The sequence below is a fragment of the Vespula vulgaris genome, chromosome 23 (assembly GCF_905475345.1).
Source record: "Vespula vulgaris chromosome 23, iyVesVulg1.1, whole genome shotgun sequence".
In the NCBI taxonomy this organism is placed as follows: Eukaryota; Metazoa; Arthropoda; class Insecta; order Hymenoptera; family Vespidae; genus Vespula; species Vespula vulgaris.
The window spans coordinates 3710201-3732827 of NC_066608.1; the positions used below are offsets into that span (position 1 = coordinate 3710201).

General features: G+C 26.0%; 2 protein-coding genes and 1 long non-coding RNA gene across 4 annotated transcripts; 1 reads left to right on the forward strand and 2 right to left on the reverse strand.

The window, feature by feature from the left end:
* Positions 1–2720: 2720 nt before the first annotated feature.
* On the forward strand, positions 2721–5752 carry LOC127071837 (uncharacterized). Its single transcript, XM_051011577.1, has 2 exons — positions 2721–3448; positions 4481–5752. The coding sequence occupies exons 1-2, from the start codon at positions 3086–3088 to the stop codon at positions 5006–5008; spliced, it is 891 nt and encodes a 296-aa protein (XP_050867534.1). The 5' UTR covers positions 2721–3085; the 3' UTR covers positions 5009–5752.
* Positions 5753–11029: 5277 nt separating this feature from the next.
* On the reverse strand, positions 11030–14143 carry LOC127071842 (pyridoxine/pyridoxamine 5'-phosphate oxidase-like). 2 transcript variants are annotated; one of them, XR_007785242.1, is made up of 7 exons: positions 13530–14143; positions 13221–13377; positions 13052–13151; positions 12924–12977; positions 12648–12847; positions 11635–12572; positions 11030–11501 (listed from the first exon to the last, which is right to left on the reverse strand). XR_007785242.1 is itself a non-coding variant. In XM_051011592.1 (6 exons), the coding sequence occupies exons 1-6, from the start codon at positions 13573–13575 to the stop codon at positions 12407–12409; spliced, it is 723 nt and encodes a 240-aa protein (XP_050867549.1). In that variant the 5' UTR covers positions 13576–14143; the 3' UTR covers positions 11030–12406. The 2 variants fall into 2 exon arrangements, 1 of the variants encoding a protein (XP_050867549.1); XM_051011592.1 differs by having other exon boundaries at positions 11030–12572.
* A 3841-nt stretch (positions 14144–17984) lies between these two features.
* LOC127071852 (uncharacterized) lies at positions 17985–22326 on the reverse strand. Its single transcript, XR_007785255.1, has 3 exons — positions 21398–22326; positions 18807–18873; positions 17985–18511 (listed from the first exon to the last, which is right to left on the reverse strand). It is a non-coding gene; the product is annotated as an uncharacterized LOC127071852 (long non-coding RNA).
* Between the last annotated feature and the right edge of the window lie 301 nt (positions 22327–22627).

Consider the following 22627-nt stretch of genomic DNA (forward strand, 5'->3'; position numbering starts at 1 on the left):
AAGGCTATTTCACTAGAATTGACTGATTAAGACGACTCATGATTTCAAGTCATGTTCCAAATAAAAATAAAAAGTTTTTAACATGACAGGAAGAAAAATTTATTCTTTTTGCTCGAATAAAACATCTCTAAAAAGATCACGTAAATCCAAATATGTTGAACATCCTTCGTGAAATCACTTATCACATCTCTTACATCGAATATAGTCGTCTTATTTCGATGTACAGCTGCTACGTCATTTCTGCGCAACTACGAGAGCGTTTCGTTAGGTTACGTTATGCTTTTCGCACCGGACCAGAGATGATAGACAGTTTTCACGAAGGATCTACCTACCTAAGGATCATCGCTACCTAACTGTCAGAGTTATATACCATTGTCGCGATGAAAAAGTATTGCCACACAATACTCGGAATATGTCGATTATGTTCTGCAAAATATTTCAGATTCGAAAAAACGTGATTTTAGCTTGTAACAATATATTTGACGATATACAACGATATATTTAGATACAAATTGTGATGTTTGTGTTTAGTTATTATGTGTCTTAATGCTGGCTACTTCTGATTTAAAAATGACCAGTAATGCTAATAAGACTCGGTTGTCTTACTGTTTTTAGCTCGAAATGTATCGGTCAAATGTATAATGGTTTTTCTTGAACTATCTGCGAAGATGTTATTAAAATCAGGCAAGGGAAAGGGAAAAAAAGTCTAAATAAAAACGTGTGTGAAAAGAGAAGTAATAATGCCTTTTGATTTGCGAGCATATCAGGATAATTCATTTGAAATTTATATATATACGTTATTTTTTTCCGATCATTATCAATTATCTGTAATGTCTTAGATTCTCTTGTTAATCAATTTCTCACCTTTGATTTCTTTTTCTTTTGTTATTTCTAAGAAAAATTTGTTACTCCCATTTCTTACCAAAACCAATCATTTGACCAGTGTACAAATTTTTTATCATTTTCTAAATTTTTCTAATTGGGATCTTATCTTTGAACTTAAGTACCACAATTATAGATAGTTGCATACATCTTAACATGATTTTGCTCTAATTTTACACGTAATGAACAGATTTATTGAGAATAATCAAAATAGTTACAAGCCCGATATGAATCTGACTGTTGATGAGCTATTATTCCCTACAAAAGTAAAATGTAAATTTACACACTACATAATATATTTAAGCCTGATAAATTTGGCATCAAGTTTTGATTAGTATCGGATACCAATAGTAAATACATTATAAAGAATTTTCCATATTTGAGAAAAGAAAAATCCCGATCGTCGTCAATACCACCCGGTGAATTCGTTGTCCTCAAAATAGTTGAACTATTTACTGGATGTTGGAGAAATATTACGACGGACAATTTTTTCACGAGCGCATCACTGGCGACAAAATTATTGGCAAAACGAACAATATTATTTGGGACTATTCGGAATAATAAAAGAGAATTGTTCGGAATAATAAAGAGCAAAATCAGCAAAAGATGAACGTTTCTCAACAGTACTTTATAAACCAAATAATTGTATTCTAACAATTTATAAATCTAAACTAGTAAAAAAAACCTGTTGGTCAAAAAGGTGTATTGAGAAATGTAATGTTAGTAATTACCTATTCAAAAAACTATTATATTTTTAGCAAAAATTTACTTCATAATCAACACAGACAAAGAGATTCCAACAATTCCGTTATAATCACAAAAATGAAAAAAAAAACAAATTCGAATTTTTCATTGACTCTCAGCAGATATTAACACTAAACCTATCGACAATTTATGTAGGTAAGTATATTTATTTATTTATATCGTAACCGGTCAAATGACCGATCTTAAACAAAAGTAATATTTGTTTACGATTGAATGCAGATAATAGCCAATTTGATACTAGCTCAAATAATAACTAAAACAATTTTTAGATATTAATAAAACAAATTTATTTTGTTCATTTTATTTATAAACATCATCAAAAAATGAAAAATGAGAACTGTTATACAACTTCTTACAATTAAAAATAAAGATGCATTGTAGTTTACTGCATTTTTTATAAATTATAGATTTCTCGAACATATATTTTCCAAATTTCCCGTACTTATAAGAGTGTACTTATATTTGTTAATGTTTCCTATATATTTTATTTTTATAGCTTCTGCAATTCTTGATATTTAGCGGCAAGTTCTTCTTTGACTAAAATAATGTTTCCTACTTTAATATTTTCTCTCTATTCTATTTTTTTTTTTTTTAACCCATGCATTTATTCTTGCTAAATAAAGAATGTTGAAGACAAGATATTTTACTTTATATTTTCTTCTCATTTAATCAGTCATTAATGCTATTATAAAATCTAATTGCGTCATATGTACGCTTATTGCTTTGTTTAAATTGTTATAAATGTATGTATTAAACTTAGCACAACTTTTCATTGAATTTACTTTTTGTTAAAATTGTTAAAGTACGATTATCCGATTTATAGAATTTCGTTGAAGAACATATCACATTACCTTTCGTTTTACAATTTTTGATAATTTCTGTGAAATCGCATAAGTTTCATATTCATAAATGAAACAATATCATAAACTGATCCAAAAAAATCTTCAAAACGATCCGATCCGTCCAACGGAACGTTTATTTTGTCCCCACCATGCCGACAAACAATGACAGACAGTCAGCAGAGGGAACCCGCGTGCATAAATTCACTTGCTCCATTTACAGAGAGTAGTAGTGCACGGGGACCCAAGAGTAGACAATGACATATGTATACGGTACTGAGTAGCGCGGTCGACTCCACCCATTTAATCCCCACTTTATCAAAATCTTGACGAAAGCGCGATCATTTTCTCTATGGATGTAATATAGGTTAGAATGTTTAAAACGTTAAATGCCGTGTGGGCTATCGGTGGTCCATGACTATACTTTATGCCGCGTTCCCACGAGACGTGAACCACGAACGTGAATTACGCTTTCGTGAACTACGATTCGTGTAAACATGCTATTGTGAAGATTGTCTGTGACGTAAAGACTTCCACGACTCAGTCGTGACGGGAACCGGTTTGATTTTCAGTCGTGGCAGTAGCACGCGTGAAACAAGATGTCCACGCAGCGTGTATTAAAATTAAACGATAATGATACTCTTCAGTTTTTAGATTTATATCAGACGGAACCTATACTTTATAATCCGACATTGGATGAGTATAGGGATCGTGATATGCGGGCAGCAGCGGCCCAACGAATTTCGGAAGCTTTAAATATAGATGGTTTTGGACCAAAAGAAGTAATCTTAAAATTTAAAAACTTGAGAAGTTCGTATTGTCAAGAATTAAAAAAGATCGCGGATAGTCAAAGATCGGGAAAATCTACAGATGAGATCTATAAACCAAAAGTAGTGTGGTTTACAAAGATGAACTCCTTTATTCGTCCTTTTGTACAACAAAGAGAAACTCAATCAAATGTCGTAAGTAAATTGAAATAATTATTATTAGAACGCAATATTTAATAATAGCGAGTACTTTTTTTTAAGAAAAAGTAAGTACGCATATATTAATATTAATAATCATTCTTTAGTAAAATAAATAATCTTTAATATTGGATTAATATTTGATATTTGCATGGTGTACTCCGCTATTGAAAATTTTGCTTATCATTATTTCTAAATTGACGACATAAATGACAATGGTTTTTGTAATCGAGATCATTAATTTCTCAGCTAAGAACATAACAAGCACAAACCATTTTGTCTATTGTCTCTAATTTTAAGAAAATTAAAAATCTTTACATTTACTATCAAGGATTCCAAAAATGTTCTCCATAACTTTGTGTTCTGAATTGTAAATCCTCTCTTTTCCTAATAAATTACTCCAGCTAAAAGGTTTCATAAAATATTTTTTTTTGGCAGAAATGTGTCCTCTTCAACAATGGTAACATTAGAAAGTATAGTAAGAGCATCGATTTTTAAAACAATATATAAACCGTTCACAAGCAAAAGCGATTAATTCCATTTTTAGAATTTAAAAAAATGTTAATAACGGCACTTTAGTGTTTAATTTTTTATATCAAAATAAATTTTCTTAATAATCAAGCTTAATATCACTAAATGACAAAAATTTTATGACCGTTGAATAATAAATAATATACACTGTACATAACTTTATTAATTTTCTCTATTTCTCGTTTTATGGAGTTAATCGATTTGGCAAATGAGCGGCTCGTTTTTTTAATAAAATAATGAACTATTTTGAAATGTCTCCATTTGATCTCCTTTCATTAACTCCAAAATCAATAGAATGAAAACAATAATTACTATCAATTAAAGTGAATTAGAACTATTCTTAAAATTATAATAACTTGTATCATTTCTTAGAGGAAATTTTTATCGAAAGCTCCTATCCATTTTGGAAAATTACAGAAAATGCTTTCTGTATACATATTCAAAATTTTTTCAATTTTCTTGTATCATTGATACTTAAAATAAATCGTTTGTTTTCAGATGTTCCAAAGAAATAATATTGAAACTGAAATTAATCAAGAAATAAATGCAGAACAAGTAATAACGGAGGATATTGCTAACGATAAAATTTTTTTTCACACATCGCAACTTTCGAAAACATTACCTGTATGTAACAAACCTGTAGAAAAAAGAAAAATGTTTTTCAACAAAACAGAATCAGAAAATAAACTTCCGAAAAAGAAAAAAAATATGAATGTGTGCGAAGATTCAGCCTTTATATCTCATGTTTTAAATAAACTCCAAGATATATCAACACGAGCGGAACAAATTGCAGAGAAAAAAGATAGCTACGATCATTTCGGAAAATATATAGGGTCGTTATTGCGAACTATTGGATTTCCAGATGCTATGAAATTGCAACAACAGATTATAACTCTGATTATGAATAGAATGTGTGCACCAACTATTCAAAATCAATATAGTAACACAGTACCAAGTACATCTTGCAGTGAGGAAGGAGCTTCCGAACATATATATTCACCTTCTAATGAAGATATTCCTGGTTAACTAATCTATAAATTCTAAAAAAAATAAATTTATTTCTTTATTCGTAATTTTAATATTATTGATACATATATAATATTATTTAATATATAACACAATATAATTTTCTTAATTACATAATTTATAAGTTAAATTATAATAAAAATAATAACAATAATAATAATTACTAATAGAAGAATATACAGATATACATGACATAACTCCAAAAATTATCAATGCGATTATCAATGAATACAACATGGGGCCAAAAAATACACCATACTACGAATACATGTCGACAAATATCTTTGAAAATGAAAAATTCAAACTTTATTGGGATATATCAAGACATATACAAAAACACAGTAAATTTAATACACCAGACATCATAAATAAAAAAAATAAAACTATATACCTAATCGATATCGCGATAAATACAACGATGCAAATGTATAATAAAAATATAATGATAAACTTAAAAAATTGCACGAAAAATAATAATGATTAATTGAAATCATTATAATAATAATTATTAATTTAATCATTATGATAATGAAAATCATTTACTTCGATAAACTTTTTTAAGCAAGTATAAACGATATCCTAAGTATATGAGATAAATTTACTTAATTATTGTTTTTTGAAACACGGAAAAAATTCTAAACTTCTAAAAGAATCTGCCATTATAATGAATCTAATATTTGTTAAAGAACGCAAGATTATAATTAATTTTGCCACTAACACATTTTGTTTTGACATATCTGATGTTAGTATCACATTTTCTTATAAGAAGTTCAATACGTTTTAACAAATATGCAAATTGTATTTCTATCGTTCGTAATAAATTTTGAAAATCATGGAAATAATGATTTTTAAGTTCTTTTTATATAAATGTAAAACATCCCAAAATTGGACGTTATAATATCCATTTTGTAACCCATTGTCGCTTTTTCCTACTTGTCTTCTATTCAATTCCAAATAAGCGAATAATTTGATGAGCTAAAATAGAACACATAACGTAACAATACACAATAACTATTCTGTTCGTCGCTGCAATTCGATTTAAAAATTCCATGTCAACAGTTCATGCTTTCTACTCAGAGTGAAAAAATATTAAAGTAAGCACGACAGCGTGATTCACGTTCGTGGTTCACGCCTCGTGAGAACATGGCATAACACTCGGGTGTTGGTTATTTCGTAAAAAAAAACAAAAAAGAACAAAAACATTATGAAATATTTCATAATCAGCTGAGATACGTAATAATCATCTATAATGCAATTATCATACCGTAATCCATCAATGACCCATGCGACGTATCGATATGTTTCCAATTCAGAAAATAAATGTATACTATTATTGTACGTATACGTAATTTGAATATATGAAATATTCAAATTGTGTTCTGCACCAAGATATAATATTTTTTGAATATATTGTGGCAAAAGATCAAATGCATAAAAGAGAAATCCTACGAATATTGCCATTCCATTTTATAAAAATATATGCGTACCATGCAGAAAAAATTTGAGCACACTATTAGAATAAAATAGGATAACTTGTATATCATACAAATGCAAGAAGGAAAAGAAAAGTAGGCAAAGCATTATCTGTAACGCAACGTTGTTGTTTATGTTACATGAAAAATGTTCTAAAATTGGATAGCCAACAAACACGAAGTCGTACTCTAAAAGTTCAGAGTGGCCTAGAAATTTCTAAATGATTTCAAAAATCAATTACTCTTTTCGAAACTTTTTAGACTAACTTGTCTTTTTCGGATGTTAAAACTACAAATCTAAAAAGAGTTTTATAATCGGACAAAAATTAATCTAAAAATCTCGAAGAAGAGTAATTAATTTTTATAATCACTTTGTAGTAACGTTTTTTGTGATAATTGTATAGATATAAACCACATTTTTGTTTACATTGTTTTATTATTAAATATCGTTTAATGCTTCTTTAATAATTACTCCAAGAAATCACTATTCCCATATAACACGAAATTCCTATGATAAAATTTCGCTCTGGTTCGTGAAACGTGGTTCGAGAATTGAAAAATCTTTGGACAACACGGTTTCGCTCTATCACAGTTCGAGAATTAGGGGAAATATTTTCTAAATGCATATCCTTCCATTAAAAGAAAATTTACAAGAGAAACATAAAAATTTACACAAATGCAACAAAATTTATAAAGATCTCTTAAGTAAAAATAAACTGTGAATAATAGATTTTTTTACTGAAAGTTGAACACAGAAATCAAGATGCTATCTCAGAAAATGAGGATATTTTGCCGGTAAAAAAACGCCCTAATTTAATGATATTTAGCAATAACGAAAAAGAAAACATTATATAATATTAATATGTTGATCAAGTATTGATTGTTTTAATAAACATTTTTTTAATTATAAATGAAATTAATAAAAATTTTGTTGATTATAAAAAGAAAATAATACATGTAGTCTTGTTAATTTTTTGAATCAAACTCTATTTTTTGTACTAGTTTTTTTTCGTGTAACATGAATTCGCATAACACGGCATTTTTTAGATTTGTAACGACCATGTTACAAGGGAGTTATTTATATATATTTCGTCTTTATAGCAAATACACATATTACCCCTTCCTCTTTCTACTAATTATTTTTGTATATAATTACTTATAAAATATATAATACCATAACTATAAATCTTATAAACCTTTACAACAAATACAATAACGTGAGCCAACCGTGATCCACGCGGTAAAAAGTCGTATGAAAATGTCGTAATTTTCAACGTGTTAGATAAAAAATAACATCACGTCTTTGAAACAACTATCTTTTCTATTTATCGAAAAACAAACTTCGAGTGCTTCAGTTATTATTAGGTCCAATGTACAACATCAGGTAACATAAGATCCAATACACACTCATGAACGCACAAAAACACGCACGTTACGCACGTTACGCACGCAATCGCACAATTCCGGCGTATACAGAAGACATTTTTACAAAATTTTAATGACACAAGAAAATAAATTTAACTAAATTTAAATTTAGCTAAATTTAGATATTAAACCTAACATAAACACTGGAGAACGATTTTATGACAAGCAACTCCAAAAACGCAGTACATTAAAACATATTATTACCACTGATGTTTATAGAATAGATGCGTTATAGAACCAGCTCTCTTGCACTCAAAGAGTTAAATCTTATACAAAGTATTAATATAAATGACAAGGAATCAAAGCATAATCTGACAAAGAAAATAATAATATAGATTAATAAAACCTGACATAATCCTGATGTAACACATTAAAATATTATCATTAGTCTGGTTATACAGTGTATCTTATGCAAGCATACACTTTTAAATAATTACTTGTATTATATCATTTAATTCTATTATATATATATATATATATATATATATATATATATATATATATATAATATAAATTAATTATTTGTTCATCTTCAAAATATAGAGTATATATAAAGTCTAGTAACACTTTAAATACCATTTAAATTCTTTAGGCCCATTGCACAAAGATTGCATACTATTTCACTCTCACATGCATATCCTTTTGAAGAGAAACTTCCAAAATTTATTGCATATCACATGAGATTTGATCTAAGAACCATATATGACTGAGTAATGTACACACCCTAATCCAACTCTTGCTATGTTCTTCCCAATATATCTTCTGTGATCATAGCAATTGCTTTAATTCTGTACCTAAATTCTTCTACAACACTTGATAAAAACAATAAATACGCACGATCTTTTATATATGCTCATAGGAAGAAGTCATACAATCAAATTGGATGACTATAGTAATCATATCAAAAAACAATTTTAATCGGAAAATCTGTCCCTTCTTCAATGCATCAAATTCAGTGCTTAATTATCTCTGTCTTCAAAATTACACAAACTATGGAAATAAAATGGTAAATATGGCAAAAACTTTCAATTTCCCTTTAAAGTGATATATTTTTGGGATAATGTTATGTCCAGTTTTGGTGCAACGAGCCATTTGGAGTGTTACTAGATTTTGTATAAATCCTGTATTAAAAAAATTTCCAGTCAATAACAATCATACTTTATTATTAATTATTAGAAAATAATATGACATTCTCTACAGCAATGAATATAAAGAAAATAGCAAAGAGATTTCTTAATAATAAAAACCAATAATATGCTGCTAATTATCCATATACTGTGAATAATTATTGTTACATTATATATACAATTTTCAAATAGAGGATTATTATAATCATTTCAAAGATTTATTTTAAATTTAATAATAAATATTTTGTAAAATTGAATATATAACATTCAGAATTTTTCAAATATATATAAGAATACGTTTTTTTCAAGATTTATGAATAAATCATAATAATAAAAATAAGATGTACAAATTTGTTTTTGTTTGATGTTATACTATCATAAATGTCATGATGAATAATGTTTTAATTATCATTGCCATTTTTATTGGTACTATAATTAAAATTTGTAAGACATATTATATTTTGTAAAAAACAAAATGTAAATGCTAATCAAGATAAATCTGTTTTTAATTAGATGAACAGAAGTAAAATAAAAATAGTATTTATTATGGAATTTAATCGGAATTATAAATCCAAAGAACATTTAGTCTTCGATGAAATTAAATTTAAATTAACCTGTTCTGATAAAGTACTATGCAACTTAATAAGAAATAATTCTGTAAATACAATTGAGACAAAATCACAATATTCTGATCTTATACATGCAAAAATGTATATAATAAAAGCATATAATATAATTATGATTTTAAAAAATTATATAATTCTTATAACAAATAATTATTGCAAATTATCATTTGAAGATATAGGAACGTACTTACGATTTGGCTGAATATATAATCCAAAAGAATATAGAATTTGAAACTAATCTGGTACTTGATTTAGAATACTTGATTTAGCAGCACAGGAATTACTGAATTAATAGCACTCTTAAAAGATTTCACTACACTTCTTCTTTTATTATGATATGAGATATTTAAAATGATGTATGTAATATAAAAAGATTTTTATAGAACGTAGAAGTAATTACACTGTTTTTTTAAATTTCAAAAACAAGTAAAAGATGTTGTCAAAGTATGAACTTTATTGTAGAAATTGAGCATCATTTATGATGTTTTTTGAAAAAAATATAAAAGATAGAGATCAATTTCATTTTTACTAGTGAGATCATACAAAACTATAAAAATCATAGAAAATTATACAAAGTATTTAAGAAAAAATTGAAACTAAATAACATTATGTAAAAATATCTCATAATTTTCATAAATTTTGGATAATCAATTTCAATGAAATGATTCTTTTAAATTCACAATTAAAAGACATATTACTTTGTCAATTTGTGATAATTGAAAAAACATATTACTTATGATAAGATGTTCCACATTGAACTTGAGTCTGGAAACATTCAAAAGGTTTATGATAATCACTAAAAATTTATTTTCTACTAATGGTTATAAATACTCTTTCTTCTTTTATAAATAATATAATTGCTTTAGGTCTACAAAAAGAAATATTGAAGTAATCTTACCAATAAAAGAAAGGTTAACACAAGCTAATTAGAATACAAAGCATTGGAAGAAAATTTAAGAACAAATTACATATATGTTCTAATTATTAAAACTATTCATTGCCTTTCTATTGAAGCGTGTGCGACTTCAGCGACAAGTATGGACAAAATATGAATTACAAGTGCAAATGAGAACAATCCTTACCATACCTCTCTCGTATTGTTGTATAAGCTTGATAGGTTGTATTCTTCCACTCAACATAATAATAAGATTCGTACGGATTACAGCGGGAAATTAGTAAGCTGTTAATTCTGATTTTTTATTCTTTCATATTTATATCTTTTTTTTAATGAGGACATACATTTAGTAGTAATTCATACTAGATACGACATCGATACGCAATTTATGATAAATACATAAAAAATAATAATTATAATTTGCATATATAATAATTAGTATATAAATTTGTAACAAAAAACAAGATTTCATTAAATATTTCATCGAAAATGATTAATGAAGACATATATTATATTATTTTAATATAAATTAAAACATAAGACGTATCAAACAATGAGTGGTATGTATCGAAATTATTAAGAAGACAATTTGTTGAGAGTCGCATAAAAAACAATCACATGAGATGACACATTCTTTCTTCTTTTGTTATAAATTAGCGTCATCATATACATACATGATATATACAAGTATATTCTTATCATTATTATATTATTATTATTATAGTAATAGTAGTAGTATAATATAATAGTAATCATGTAGAGTGAACTGAGAGAATTATAAAAAAAATAGCGCTAGAAGAAAAACCTTATAGACAATATGGAAACAAACTCATAATTTGATTTTTATAAAAATAATATATAATATATAATTCATTATTATTTTTGATAAAATAATCAATAAATGTATTGATATCCATTTGTCAAAATTGTGCTGCTGCTGTATCCCATCTGGCACAGATCATTGTGAAAAGAATGTCAATTATTCATAGAAATAAATATAAGAGATTGGATAGTAGGAAGAGTGGATAGCTTACTAAACTATCAAATAAAGAAAAAAGAATAAATTATTGAATGTACTTACATCTGTATAATAAAGAACTGACATCATTCAGTCTTGAACTTACAATTCCTGAACTACAAATCTAATTCTGCTAAATTTTCCTTTTAAAATTTCTGTATCTCTAGAATATAAAATATAAAATATAAAAAATAAAATATACATTTTTTTAAAACTTAATATTCTATAAACTTATACCCACTAACATAAATGACAAAATATATACTTCCTTAGTTTTATCACAAAATTATCTATCCAAAACTCATTGAAATATCTGAATGAGTTAACATAGTTTCTCCTTGTAAGCATCATGAAACTCATTTCTTTGTATTTGAAATGGATAAAAATCTAAGTTTACGCACATAATAAGTAGACAATCATCTACTTCATGAAAACAAACTATACATATTCAAATATGATTTGAAAATCAGTACTATGAATATGAGTTTCTTCTCTTTTAATAAAGATTTTGAAGGTCGCAACTGTACGCAATATGTCGAAAACACCACTCAGGCCAACAATGAGGCAATCCTTGACTAATTTTGATGAACAAGGTCTCATCTTGAAGATAAAGGTTTATCTTAGGACTTCGCTTTTTCGAATTTTTAAGTTTTTTTTATATATAAATTATTCTTGAAAAAAGATTAATTTTTGATAGAATTTTTTTCAAAGAAAATAAAGCTTTTTCAAAAATTCGAGAAAACGAGTTTTTAACTTAAACCTTCATTTTTAAAATGAGACCCTGGGAATAATACCAAGATTAGAAATACATAACATGTTCTTCCAGCGCAAGTGGTTAAGGTGATAATCTTTCATATACCCATCCATTTTCTCCTGTATGGACAAAAATATTATCAATGCTTTCACCAGGCATTGGTCGCCTGAAAAGAATTCTATCGTGCAAACGATTGCTTTGTCCTTGCCAAAATTCAACTGATTTTGGTTTAATTATATAACCACCCCTACAAAAAATTGATCAATTAATTATATATCGAATATACAAGAGAATTAATTGAGGAAATTTGTTAATACATTACCACCAATCTGGTCTTTTAATGTTTTCTTCTGTATATTGATCAAGTAACTCCTTTTCTTTTGCTAGAAGAATTTCCCTATTAGCAATAGTAGTACTTTGGTTACTGATCATAGATCCTATTTGATTTTTGAATGGTCGACTATTAAAATATTCATCAGAATCTTCAGCTGAAGTTTTCTCAACAGTTCCCTCTATTCGTATCTGTAATATTCAACATATAGATTAATAATGTTGAATTAAAATTTTTGCTGAAAAATGAATAGGCTATATATCATACAACTCGGTGTAATGGTCCCCAGTAGAACGTCATTCCAGCATTTGGATTTTCTTCCTAAAAATCAATCCAACAACATTTTTATTTTCTATTTTCTAATAATAAAAATTGATTGTAGCATCTAAACTCACTAATTCTTTACTCTTCCTACTGCCATAATTTGTATAAAATTTGAAACCTTCCATACTATAGCCTCTTAACAATACTGGTCTTACAGATGGAAGACCATCTCTGAAATAATGATTAGTTTATTATATGCTATCTATTATTAGAGTTTTATATATCTAAGAGTTAAATTACTTCGTTGCAGTTCCAAGAAGTACCGCATTTGGTTCAAATATTTCTGGTGTTTTACAAGCTTCCTCAAACCATGCTTTAAATTGTCCTATTGGTTCTTTGCTTACCAAATCTTCTTCTGTAAAGGTTTCATTTCTATTTTTGTATTTTACTCGCATATCTAAAACACATTTATTAGAAGAATGAATAATCTTTATCACATTATAAGATTAACTAAAAAAATATGATAAAATTATTGTATGATTTAATAGGAAATGTCTTGATTAGAGATTATAACGCTTTTAAATAATTAATATATATTAATAAATATACCTCTTATATCAACATCATATGAATTCGTAGATTCTTTTGACATCATTGTACTGTTGTATCTATTAACGTTTCAACAATAATATACAATAATACATAAATGCATATATGCATTCTCTTAGCTTATTTTAATTAATATTCTGCCCCTTCCATATTACATATATCATTTTTAATAATATCACGAAAATATAGATTAAAAGTTCTATACTGCTGATCGAATTGTTGATCAAAACGAGACGAAATTGACTGACGTGGCATTTAGAGTCATATGGATGAAATTCCATAACGACGTAAGACGTAAGAACTTAGGAAATCAACCAGTTGAGCTTTCCGTAACACCACTTTTGTTTGTAAAACACTCGAAAATAAGAGCGAAATTTTGACGCTATACGATTTCTAAACAACCAATCACAAGTCATCACGTAGTACGCGCTTTAGCTTGAAATTTAAAATCACAAATTAGTGAGATTTATGTATGTTTTCACGGTATTTGTTTTAATAAAAAAAAAGAATTATAAAAACAACACTTTAGTTAAATGTGATAAATTTTATAGCAAGGGATACTTCATTTTGTTAAATATAAATAATTATAATATTCATATATCCAAATAGATTTCATATTTGTATAAAATCCATAATTCAATGCCAGATTCTTATTAAATTATAAAAGAGAAATTTTTTGTGCTTGCTATTGGTTGAACTTTACATTTTAGATCAATTGTGTATCATGGATTATACGTTTTAAATTTATAGTTTATGTTCTTACAGAATTTTGTATGCGATAGTGTTAGGTATGTAATAGATGCGAGAGACTGTTACCCGCTATTAGCTGGTAAATGATAATCAATTATTGAATTATTAATTTTTGAATTTAATAGAGACGAATTTATATGCGGCAATTGAAAAATCTCTTCTGAAAAGCGTTACAATATTTGAAGGTTATAAATATGCTCTTGTTCCAATCACGTGTTTTATTTACTTCTAGTGATTCGATTCGTTGGACGAAGTATAATTCACCGTTTTGGCGCTGATAGTAAGTTTTAAGGCCTTCAAGTATGCCTTAATGTAAAATTTAAAACGGAAATCCTAAAATAGTAGTATGTAGGTGCTATCATATTAAACCATAAGATTAGGGTTATCACAGTCATCATCGAAAACATTGCGTGAAAATATAATTATTCAATTAGTTTGTTTTTTTATCATTTCAATTATATTGATTTATAATAAAATATGTAATGCATAACTTTGTACTTGTCAAAAAATAATATAATAAAAAATTTATTCCAATGCAATTGATGAATTTACTCTTAAAATTTACAAAATATTTCTCAAATATTTCGAATAATTCATTATATAACTTATATCGCAACAAATAAAATTAAACCTGCCGTGTAGTAACATGGTAACGCTATGTTACGGATTCTTAAAATGGACATAACTGCTGCATGTACATTCTCCATTAAATATCGTTCACTAATCGATAGCTGGAGTGCTTATCAAATATTTAAACCCATCGCACACAAAATTCTATAAGGACGTAACTTATAAATTAAAAATGTAAAACGTATAGTTCATGACACATAGTTAACCTAAAATATAAATAATAATTAATAGCAAAATAAATAATAAAAAAATAACAAACAAAAAAGTTTCCTCTTATTTATAAAGACTTAAAACATTAACGCAGTTTGCTATTTCACCAAACAATAAATAAGCTTCTTTATTATAATTTACTAATAATTTGGTATTAAATTGTGAATTTTATACTAATATAAAATTTATTTAGATATATATTGTAATTATTTACATTTAACAAAAAGAAGTATCTCATGTTATAAAACTTATCATGTTTAACTAAGACATTATATTTATATATATATATATATATTTTTTCTTGGTTAAACTTCATTTCCAAGATTATAAAACATTATAATATTGACTATGACCACTCATTTCTTGAAGACAAATATCATGAACGCATAATCTTACTAGCTTTTAGTGTCAAATTTCAAACTAAAGCGCATACTATATGATGATTTGTGAACGGTTGTTTAGACATTATTTTGTAAAAATTTATGGAGTTTTTCAACGTTACGTTTTAAGTTTTATAGATAAAAATGATGGTATTATCGAGAGCTTGATATTTGACTGAAATTAGTCGATTTTTTTACTCTTACGCGCATATGATTTTAATCCTTTTACTTCAAACGAGTATATATTATATATGTACATATGTGATATATATAGCTTTGAAGAATGAACTCTCAAATTCATTATTATTAGATAAAAAAAAGCATATTCAGGATCGTCGAGTTGTTAGCAATTCGTTCTGTTTAAGAAAAACACATTCTTTATAAGCGCATTGAAGCAAAATGGATAAACATTGTCTTGAAACGGAATGAATCTAACGAAAGAAAAAATCAAAACTCTTAATAACATTGGAATTAAATATTTTTAAAAAATGCAATAGAGAATTTAAAAATTAAATATTTTTGAAAATATTTTACGGATCATTTTAAAATTCCATTCCGCATCTTCTTCTAAAAAAATAAAATGTTATTCGTTCATTGTTTCGATCTAAATAGATTCGGATAGGGACTATTATATTGCTTTCATTTTTGTTTCGCTCTAATTTTCCTCCAAAATGTCATATAACGCACCAAATGACATTACTGCATACACTGTATCACACTAAGGACTGGAAGGCGTTGTATACAATATACTGATACAATAACAAAGTAAATAATAGCTTCAGCTTAATTTACAATTTCTTGTAGAAAAAAAAAAATACAGATATTCTAATAAATCAATTCTAGTAAATCGACAAATATTAACCAATTATTACAGGAATGTTCTTACTATGTACTATATTAATTCTTTCATAAAAATTTAAATTGATCTAAACCGATGGTACCGCGTATGATCAAATTGAATAAAGATATCAAATATTAAGATATCACGTATACTCTCATGCGAAGCATTTTTAACGAAGAACAATTTTAGAGGTGATTTTGATTTAAAATTATACCAAGAGGCTACACTTTTCGCCGAGTAAACATTGTACGATTATAATAATTTGAAACATCTTGCAAAGAATTTCCAAACGGACGATGGATGAGTCTTATCAGAAAAGACTGGAGTAAAGAGAGTAAAATTAGAAACAAAGCAATTTGATCTATATAAAGACTACAAATATAAATTAACTTTTGTTCTTATCTTAAATATTATAAAGCTAAATATTATTCATTTTATATTTATCTTAAATATTAATAAATGTACTTATACTTCTACTTTCATAAATTTTTTTATCTTTCGAGATACCAGGGTTAAAATACTTACACCCTGTTTTTAAATACGTGATACATGAAAACTATTTTCATGTATCACATGTATTTTCATTCACACGTATTTATTATACACACACATGCAATATTTTTATAATTAAAAAAAATTGATTATTATAGACAGAATACAATATTATTTGTTTTTAAAATTATAAATTCACTGAATATACTTTTTCTAATATAAAAAAATGATAAAACAATTAAAAAGTAAACTAAATTTTCATATATTAAAAGATGATTATGATGAAGAAGATGATCTTTCCCAAGTATTTATTTTTTTTTATTTATGAAAATGTAATTTCTTTTTTCCTTTTTATTATTTATCCAATTATTTAATAAATATATAGGTTAAAAAATACAATTATTTTATAATAAAAATGTATAACATTTCAAAAATTTAATAAATTCAGTATTAATTAATTTTTGAAATTATATGGAAAATGCATTGTAAAATATAAATTTGCTAAAGCTAATTTTTTTCAAACTCGAATCAATCAAGAAATAAAAAAGAAGACAAAAATGAAAAACAATAAATTACTAACTATTGCTAATGAAATACAGTTAAAGTTTACTAATTTAAATGAAGATATAGTGTATTGAGAAATGTCTCAAATATTTTAATAAAAGTTTTATGTGCAATATAAATAAAATCATATTGCAATTTTAATATCATATTATTGTACACTAATATTTTCAGAATATATTTTAAATAAATTTTTCTATAAATTTGTGGTCGAACTTGAGATGTATATGAAATTTTATCTATGGACCACAAACAATAATGGTTAAAATACTTTTTGAATTCATAAAACTGGGAGAAGAACAATTTGTTGAAAATAATATCATTGAATTTGCAAGATACTAGATTTGCCTAAAAATATTTATAAATAGAATTGTGTAATATATTATGCAAAAATACATTTCTTGTATTGAATCTAGTCATTTCAACATATATCAATTTGTACATTAAAAATTTTTAGTCATACAAGTGATCTGAAAAGTGAGCTTCCCAAATTAACAGAATCATTCAATTATATAATAGTCGAATGAAAAAATATCAACAAAACTTACATATTATAATAAAGAAACAATTAGATAGTAAAATTTCCACTTGTAATTGCGGGTATTATACTGAACTTAATAAATCTATAAAATCTTACGACAGCTTAATATCAAAATTTAGTAGTAGAACATATATGACTTTATTTTTTACATGTTTCTTAATTAAAACAAATGTTTTAATTTATTCATTTCGTAATATTTTTATAAGTTGTATTTATTCTATAGGAAAAATAATTATATGAAAGAAATACAGAAAATACACTAAGAAATAGATGGTTTAATACATAGATAATAAAATGAGAAATAAATTAGAGAGTTACATATGATATCAACAAAATATAAATACATCAAATAATTCATATACAATTTTTCAATTAAGAATATATATTCTTGGGCTCTTATTCTACATTGTATTTCTATCAAAAATTGTTCAGTTAACTTTTATTTCACTTATTCTGGGAATATAATGTCGGACACCCCATTTAATATTCGCTTCTTTGTCAGTTTTAACAAATGTATACACAGGTCTTTTCAATTTATTCATGTGTTCTAACCTTGATTGAAGATTAGTTGATATTGCTAAAACAGGAAAGATATCTGTATATAATATATATATATATGTATGTGTGTGTGTATATATATATTATGATATTGTATGTTACACGTATGTTCATGATATAATATTTACACACACACATGCACACGCATATCTGATTATTATAAATTATGTATATTTTCACATATACTTATAATTATATAATTTTAATAATAAAATTATTGTTGATTGATAAACACAATAAATTATGTTTTATGCAATTGTCTCAATTACTAAAAGCAAACACATTCTAACAAAATATAAATATATTGAACTTACATTTGTTACAAGTAATAATACATATTATATGTAAAAGTAAGTATACAAGGATGTATTTCTTGTAACTCTGGAAAAAACAAAAGTATAAATTAAATATTACATATGTATACATAACACAAAATTGACTTTTGTACAGATTTATATTCACAAATAAATTTTATATCATGCATTTAATATAAACTTACTACACAAAATATTTGCATTGTAAAGTTCTTTTAATGTAGATTAAGATAAAATAATGTTATAAAGTCTAAGCTATAACTTTCACAAAGCGATTGGTATTTATAAGTGATTGGTATTTATATACTTTTCTAGCTATACATACAGAAGTTTTTTTATTAAACTTTCTCTTGGTCCAGATTTGACCATCTATTACTTTCAATAATGTATAGTTATAGTAATTGTAAATATGATTTCTCTTTTACCATATACAATATATAAATACACAATACATTGAACTAAAATATATTCTTGTACTTTATATGTTATTATTATTATTAATATATTAGTTTTTTGAAATATAATTACCAAATCATGAAAATTTGAATAATATAAACACATCAAAATGAGAAATTATTGACATACTATAAAATAAAAAGTATTATTCTATGCTCTATATGCTTAGTTGTGAATTTAAAGATTATAGAAACATTTTTTTAAATTAATATCATATAGTACTTTATATACCATTATTTTCTTATTATATTGAGAAATGTTATATATCATATTATTTTCTTTATTTCATATTATTGCCTACTTATATAAAAAATTATGTAATTTCATAGGAAAAGAAAAATACGTATTTACCTAATCGAAAATTTTTAGAATGTCTACTGTTATACCGATCATGTAAGATAAACCAATATTAGTCATTACCATTGTTGAAGATATTAATATCATCAATATTAAATTTAGAATGTTCAGTAATTGCATCTATATGCATAATATATCATTGAGGGTATCTTGTTGTTATCTTGAAAACTTTTACATCCAACAATCTATTATATCAGTCTTAATATAATTTGGAATTTATTAGTAATAAAAATCAATTCTTCCAATAAAGTATTATCTCAACTACTTGTGTTTGATCAAAAACAAGATATGAATTTATGCATATTGTAAATATATATAGTTCTGGTTAATGTAATACTATAAGATATAATTGTACCTTTTCCAATTGCACTAAAAATGTAATATATTTTATAGTAATATGTAAAATTGTTATTTAATAGTAATATGTAAAATTGCTAAACATACATGTAACAAATTTATTCTATCTTTCAAAACTCTTACTTTTTGAAATAAAGCTTATAAATAAATAAAAATATGAGAAACATTTCTTCTTTTTAATTTGCATATGCAAGCAAAAATAATTATAAATAAGGATTAGAATGTTTTGAATGTAAATTCATTTACTATAAATTATTACCTTTCCCATTATATCATTGTCATTAATACTACTCAGTTTCATTTTAACCAATATCAGATTTTACTTTAGAAGACTCATCTATTTTATATTTAGTATTTTGTTTTGTTTTTTATTTGTTTCTTTTTTATATTTAGTATATTGTTTTGCTAAATATTATAATTTTGTTGCATTATTTATCCTTGCGTCTATATATTTTTTATAAGAACTATTATTTCATTGGAATCTTTTTCATGAACTTTCTTTAACATTTCTTCTATAAGCAATTAACAAACTTGTTAATTTATAAACTGATTTTATTCCTTTGAATCTTAGTTATTAACATCTTACTTTGATAAATTCTATTATAATTTGTTCTTCAATAATATCATAAATTAATACAATATTAATTAATTGAATCGAACAATATTATTGTATGATACACAAGAATATTCTTATCTTCAGATCTTAAGTTAAATTTTACATATGGCATATTTCAAAGAACTTTATAACATTTTTATGTTAACTGTCAGTAAAATTTCTAAGAATTAATCTTCTTTAAACTTCTTTTGACTATACAAATTATTGAGGCTATAATCAGGTACTAGACAAAATTTATTATCTTTTATCATATGTTAACAAAATTAACATTAAAATAATATCAGTAATTACCTTTTAAATTAGAAAGTATATTTTAAATTATTTTCAAAAATATGTGGAATTTAGAGATTTTTTAAATTCTCAAAATGCTTTTTCTCTGAATAATTACTGAATATAGTTTCATACAATTTTCGATAGTTTTTACACTGGATACACACCAAATTGAAGAAAAATTTATTCATGTTAATAAAAGTAACATCAAAACGTATGATTTAAACATATTATGGACATATCTAGTTTTATATACATTTATAAAAAAATTAAAATCAGTTCTCTTATAATATAAATATTACAATAAGATATAGTTGAGTTAGTTATAAAAACCTAAAGCTAGATATCACACATACAACATTAAGAAAATGTTACGTCCTACACCAACTGAAATTATAAATAACCTGAACTCATAATTATTTGCTCAGACATCTTTATTCACTAATCACACTTTAATATACGTATATACATATATATTACTGATCATTTCAGTAATACGAACATTATAATATCTTGTAGAAGTTTAAATGCTTACATTATAAAACACGAACGCTAAATTAACCTATATACTAAAAAGCTAACAAGTTTTCCCAAGCTTGATATATGAGGAATGGAGAAACGGTAGAAATCACACATGCACGTAATGAACATGACGAATCTACGAAATTTCACCCCTACCACCAACAAGCAACGCTCTACGTATTTATCTCAGCCGGTAACACAATTCCGCATCGAACGAGATCCTATTGGTCGTCTCTGCTGTAAGCAGGGATAGAATCACGATGGACCAATGACAACTTAGCCGCAAGCCACCTTTCGCTGATTAGTTACACGCTCTCTATATATTTGGCTACACAGGCCGTCGCTTTAATTATTATTTTCTTAAGTTATTTTTTTAGATTATTTCTTAGATTATTATTCGATTATTATTATCAGTCCACTATTCGATTATTATTTGCCGGATCATTGCTTATTGTTGTCTTCGATTATTACTAGTTTATTATCAGAATACTATTCTCGATTATTGGACCATTTTTCTAAACCTTTTGTACTAAAATTGCTATTTTAAAATAAATTAAGTGTTGTTAAATCACCTTAAGTTAATAATCTTTGCTGTGTAACGAAAACGATTGAATTCCTCCAGCATATTCCAAAACGAATCCTAAATCACGATCTAATTCGTTCGCTTATTTGCTATTTATACGATCAAGAGTATCGTTCTCTGCAGCATGGTCAACAAACTGCTACGTATAATTTCACTTTCTAATTACCACGACGCTTTGGAAATTGATACAACAGAAGCTAAAGATTAAAAAACACTATCGTAACAAAAATAATAAACCAAAACCATTACTATCAATATCTAATACATCTTGTATAAATGTCTTACGCCTCACAAAGCACGGGCCACGGAGAAATAAATTCCCCTAAAAATTATCAGAAAGGTACATGAGATTATGTGCCTTTTTGACCCTCACTTGTTGTGTGCAGTTCTATGGCACGGAACTCGCACCTAACGGTATTCCAGATGACGTACGCAAGCCAATCAAATGACATCTATCGTTACTTTCGACGAATGGGAACGCTGCGGTTTACCTCTGTTTCGGTAATGAGGATTGGTTGACGGGACTCAACGTTAGAATCCACTTCTTTTATTGGTGGATTGAATATATTTACTGTCGGATAGGCCGATTCACTTGTCCTGGCCTTGATTGGCTCGGTTCCATAGAGAGTAAAACTGATTGGCGGGGAAATTGCACAAAAT

Bases quoted from the DNA above. Each gene is read 5' to 3' on its own strand.
- LOC127071842 (XM_051011592.1), bottom strand. From the start codon at position 13,575: ATGATGTCAAAAGAATCTACGAATTCATATGATGTTGATATAAGAG. The intron at 12,978-13,051 runs GTGAGTTTAGAT...ATTGATTTTTAG, and splicing joins GTAGGAAGAGTAAAGAATTA to GAAGAAAATCCAAATGCTGG. The intron at 12,573-12,647 runs GTAATGTATTAA...AATTTTTTGTAG, and splicing joins ATTAAAAGACCAGATTGGTG to GGGTGGTTATATAATTAAAC.
- LOC127071837 (XM_051011577.1), top strand. From the start codon at position 3,086: ATGTCCACGCAGCGTGTATTAAAATTAAACGATAATGATACTCTTCAG. The intron at 3,449-4,480 runs GTAAGTAAATTG...GTTTGTTTTCAG, and splicing joins GAGAAACTCAATCAAATGTC to ATGTTCCAAAGAAATAATAT.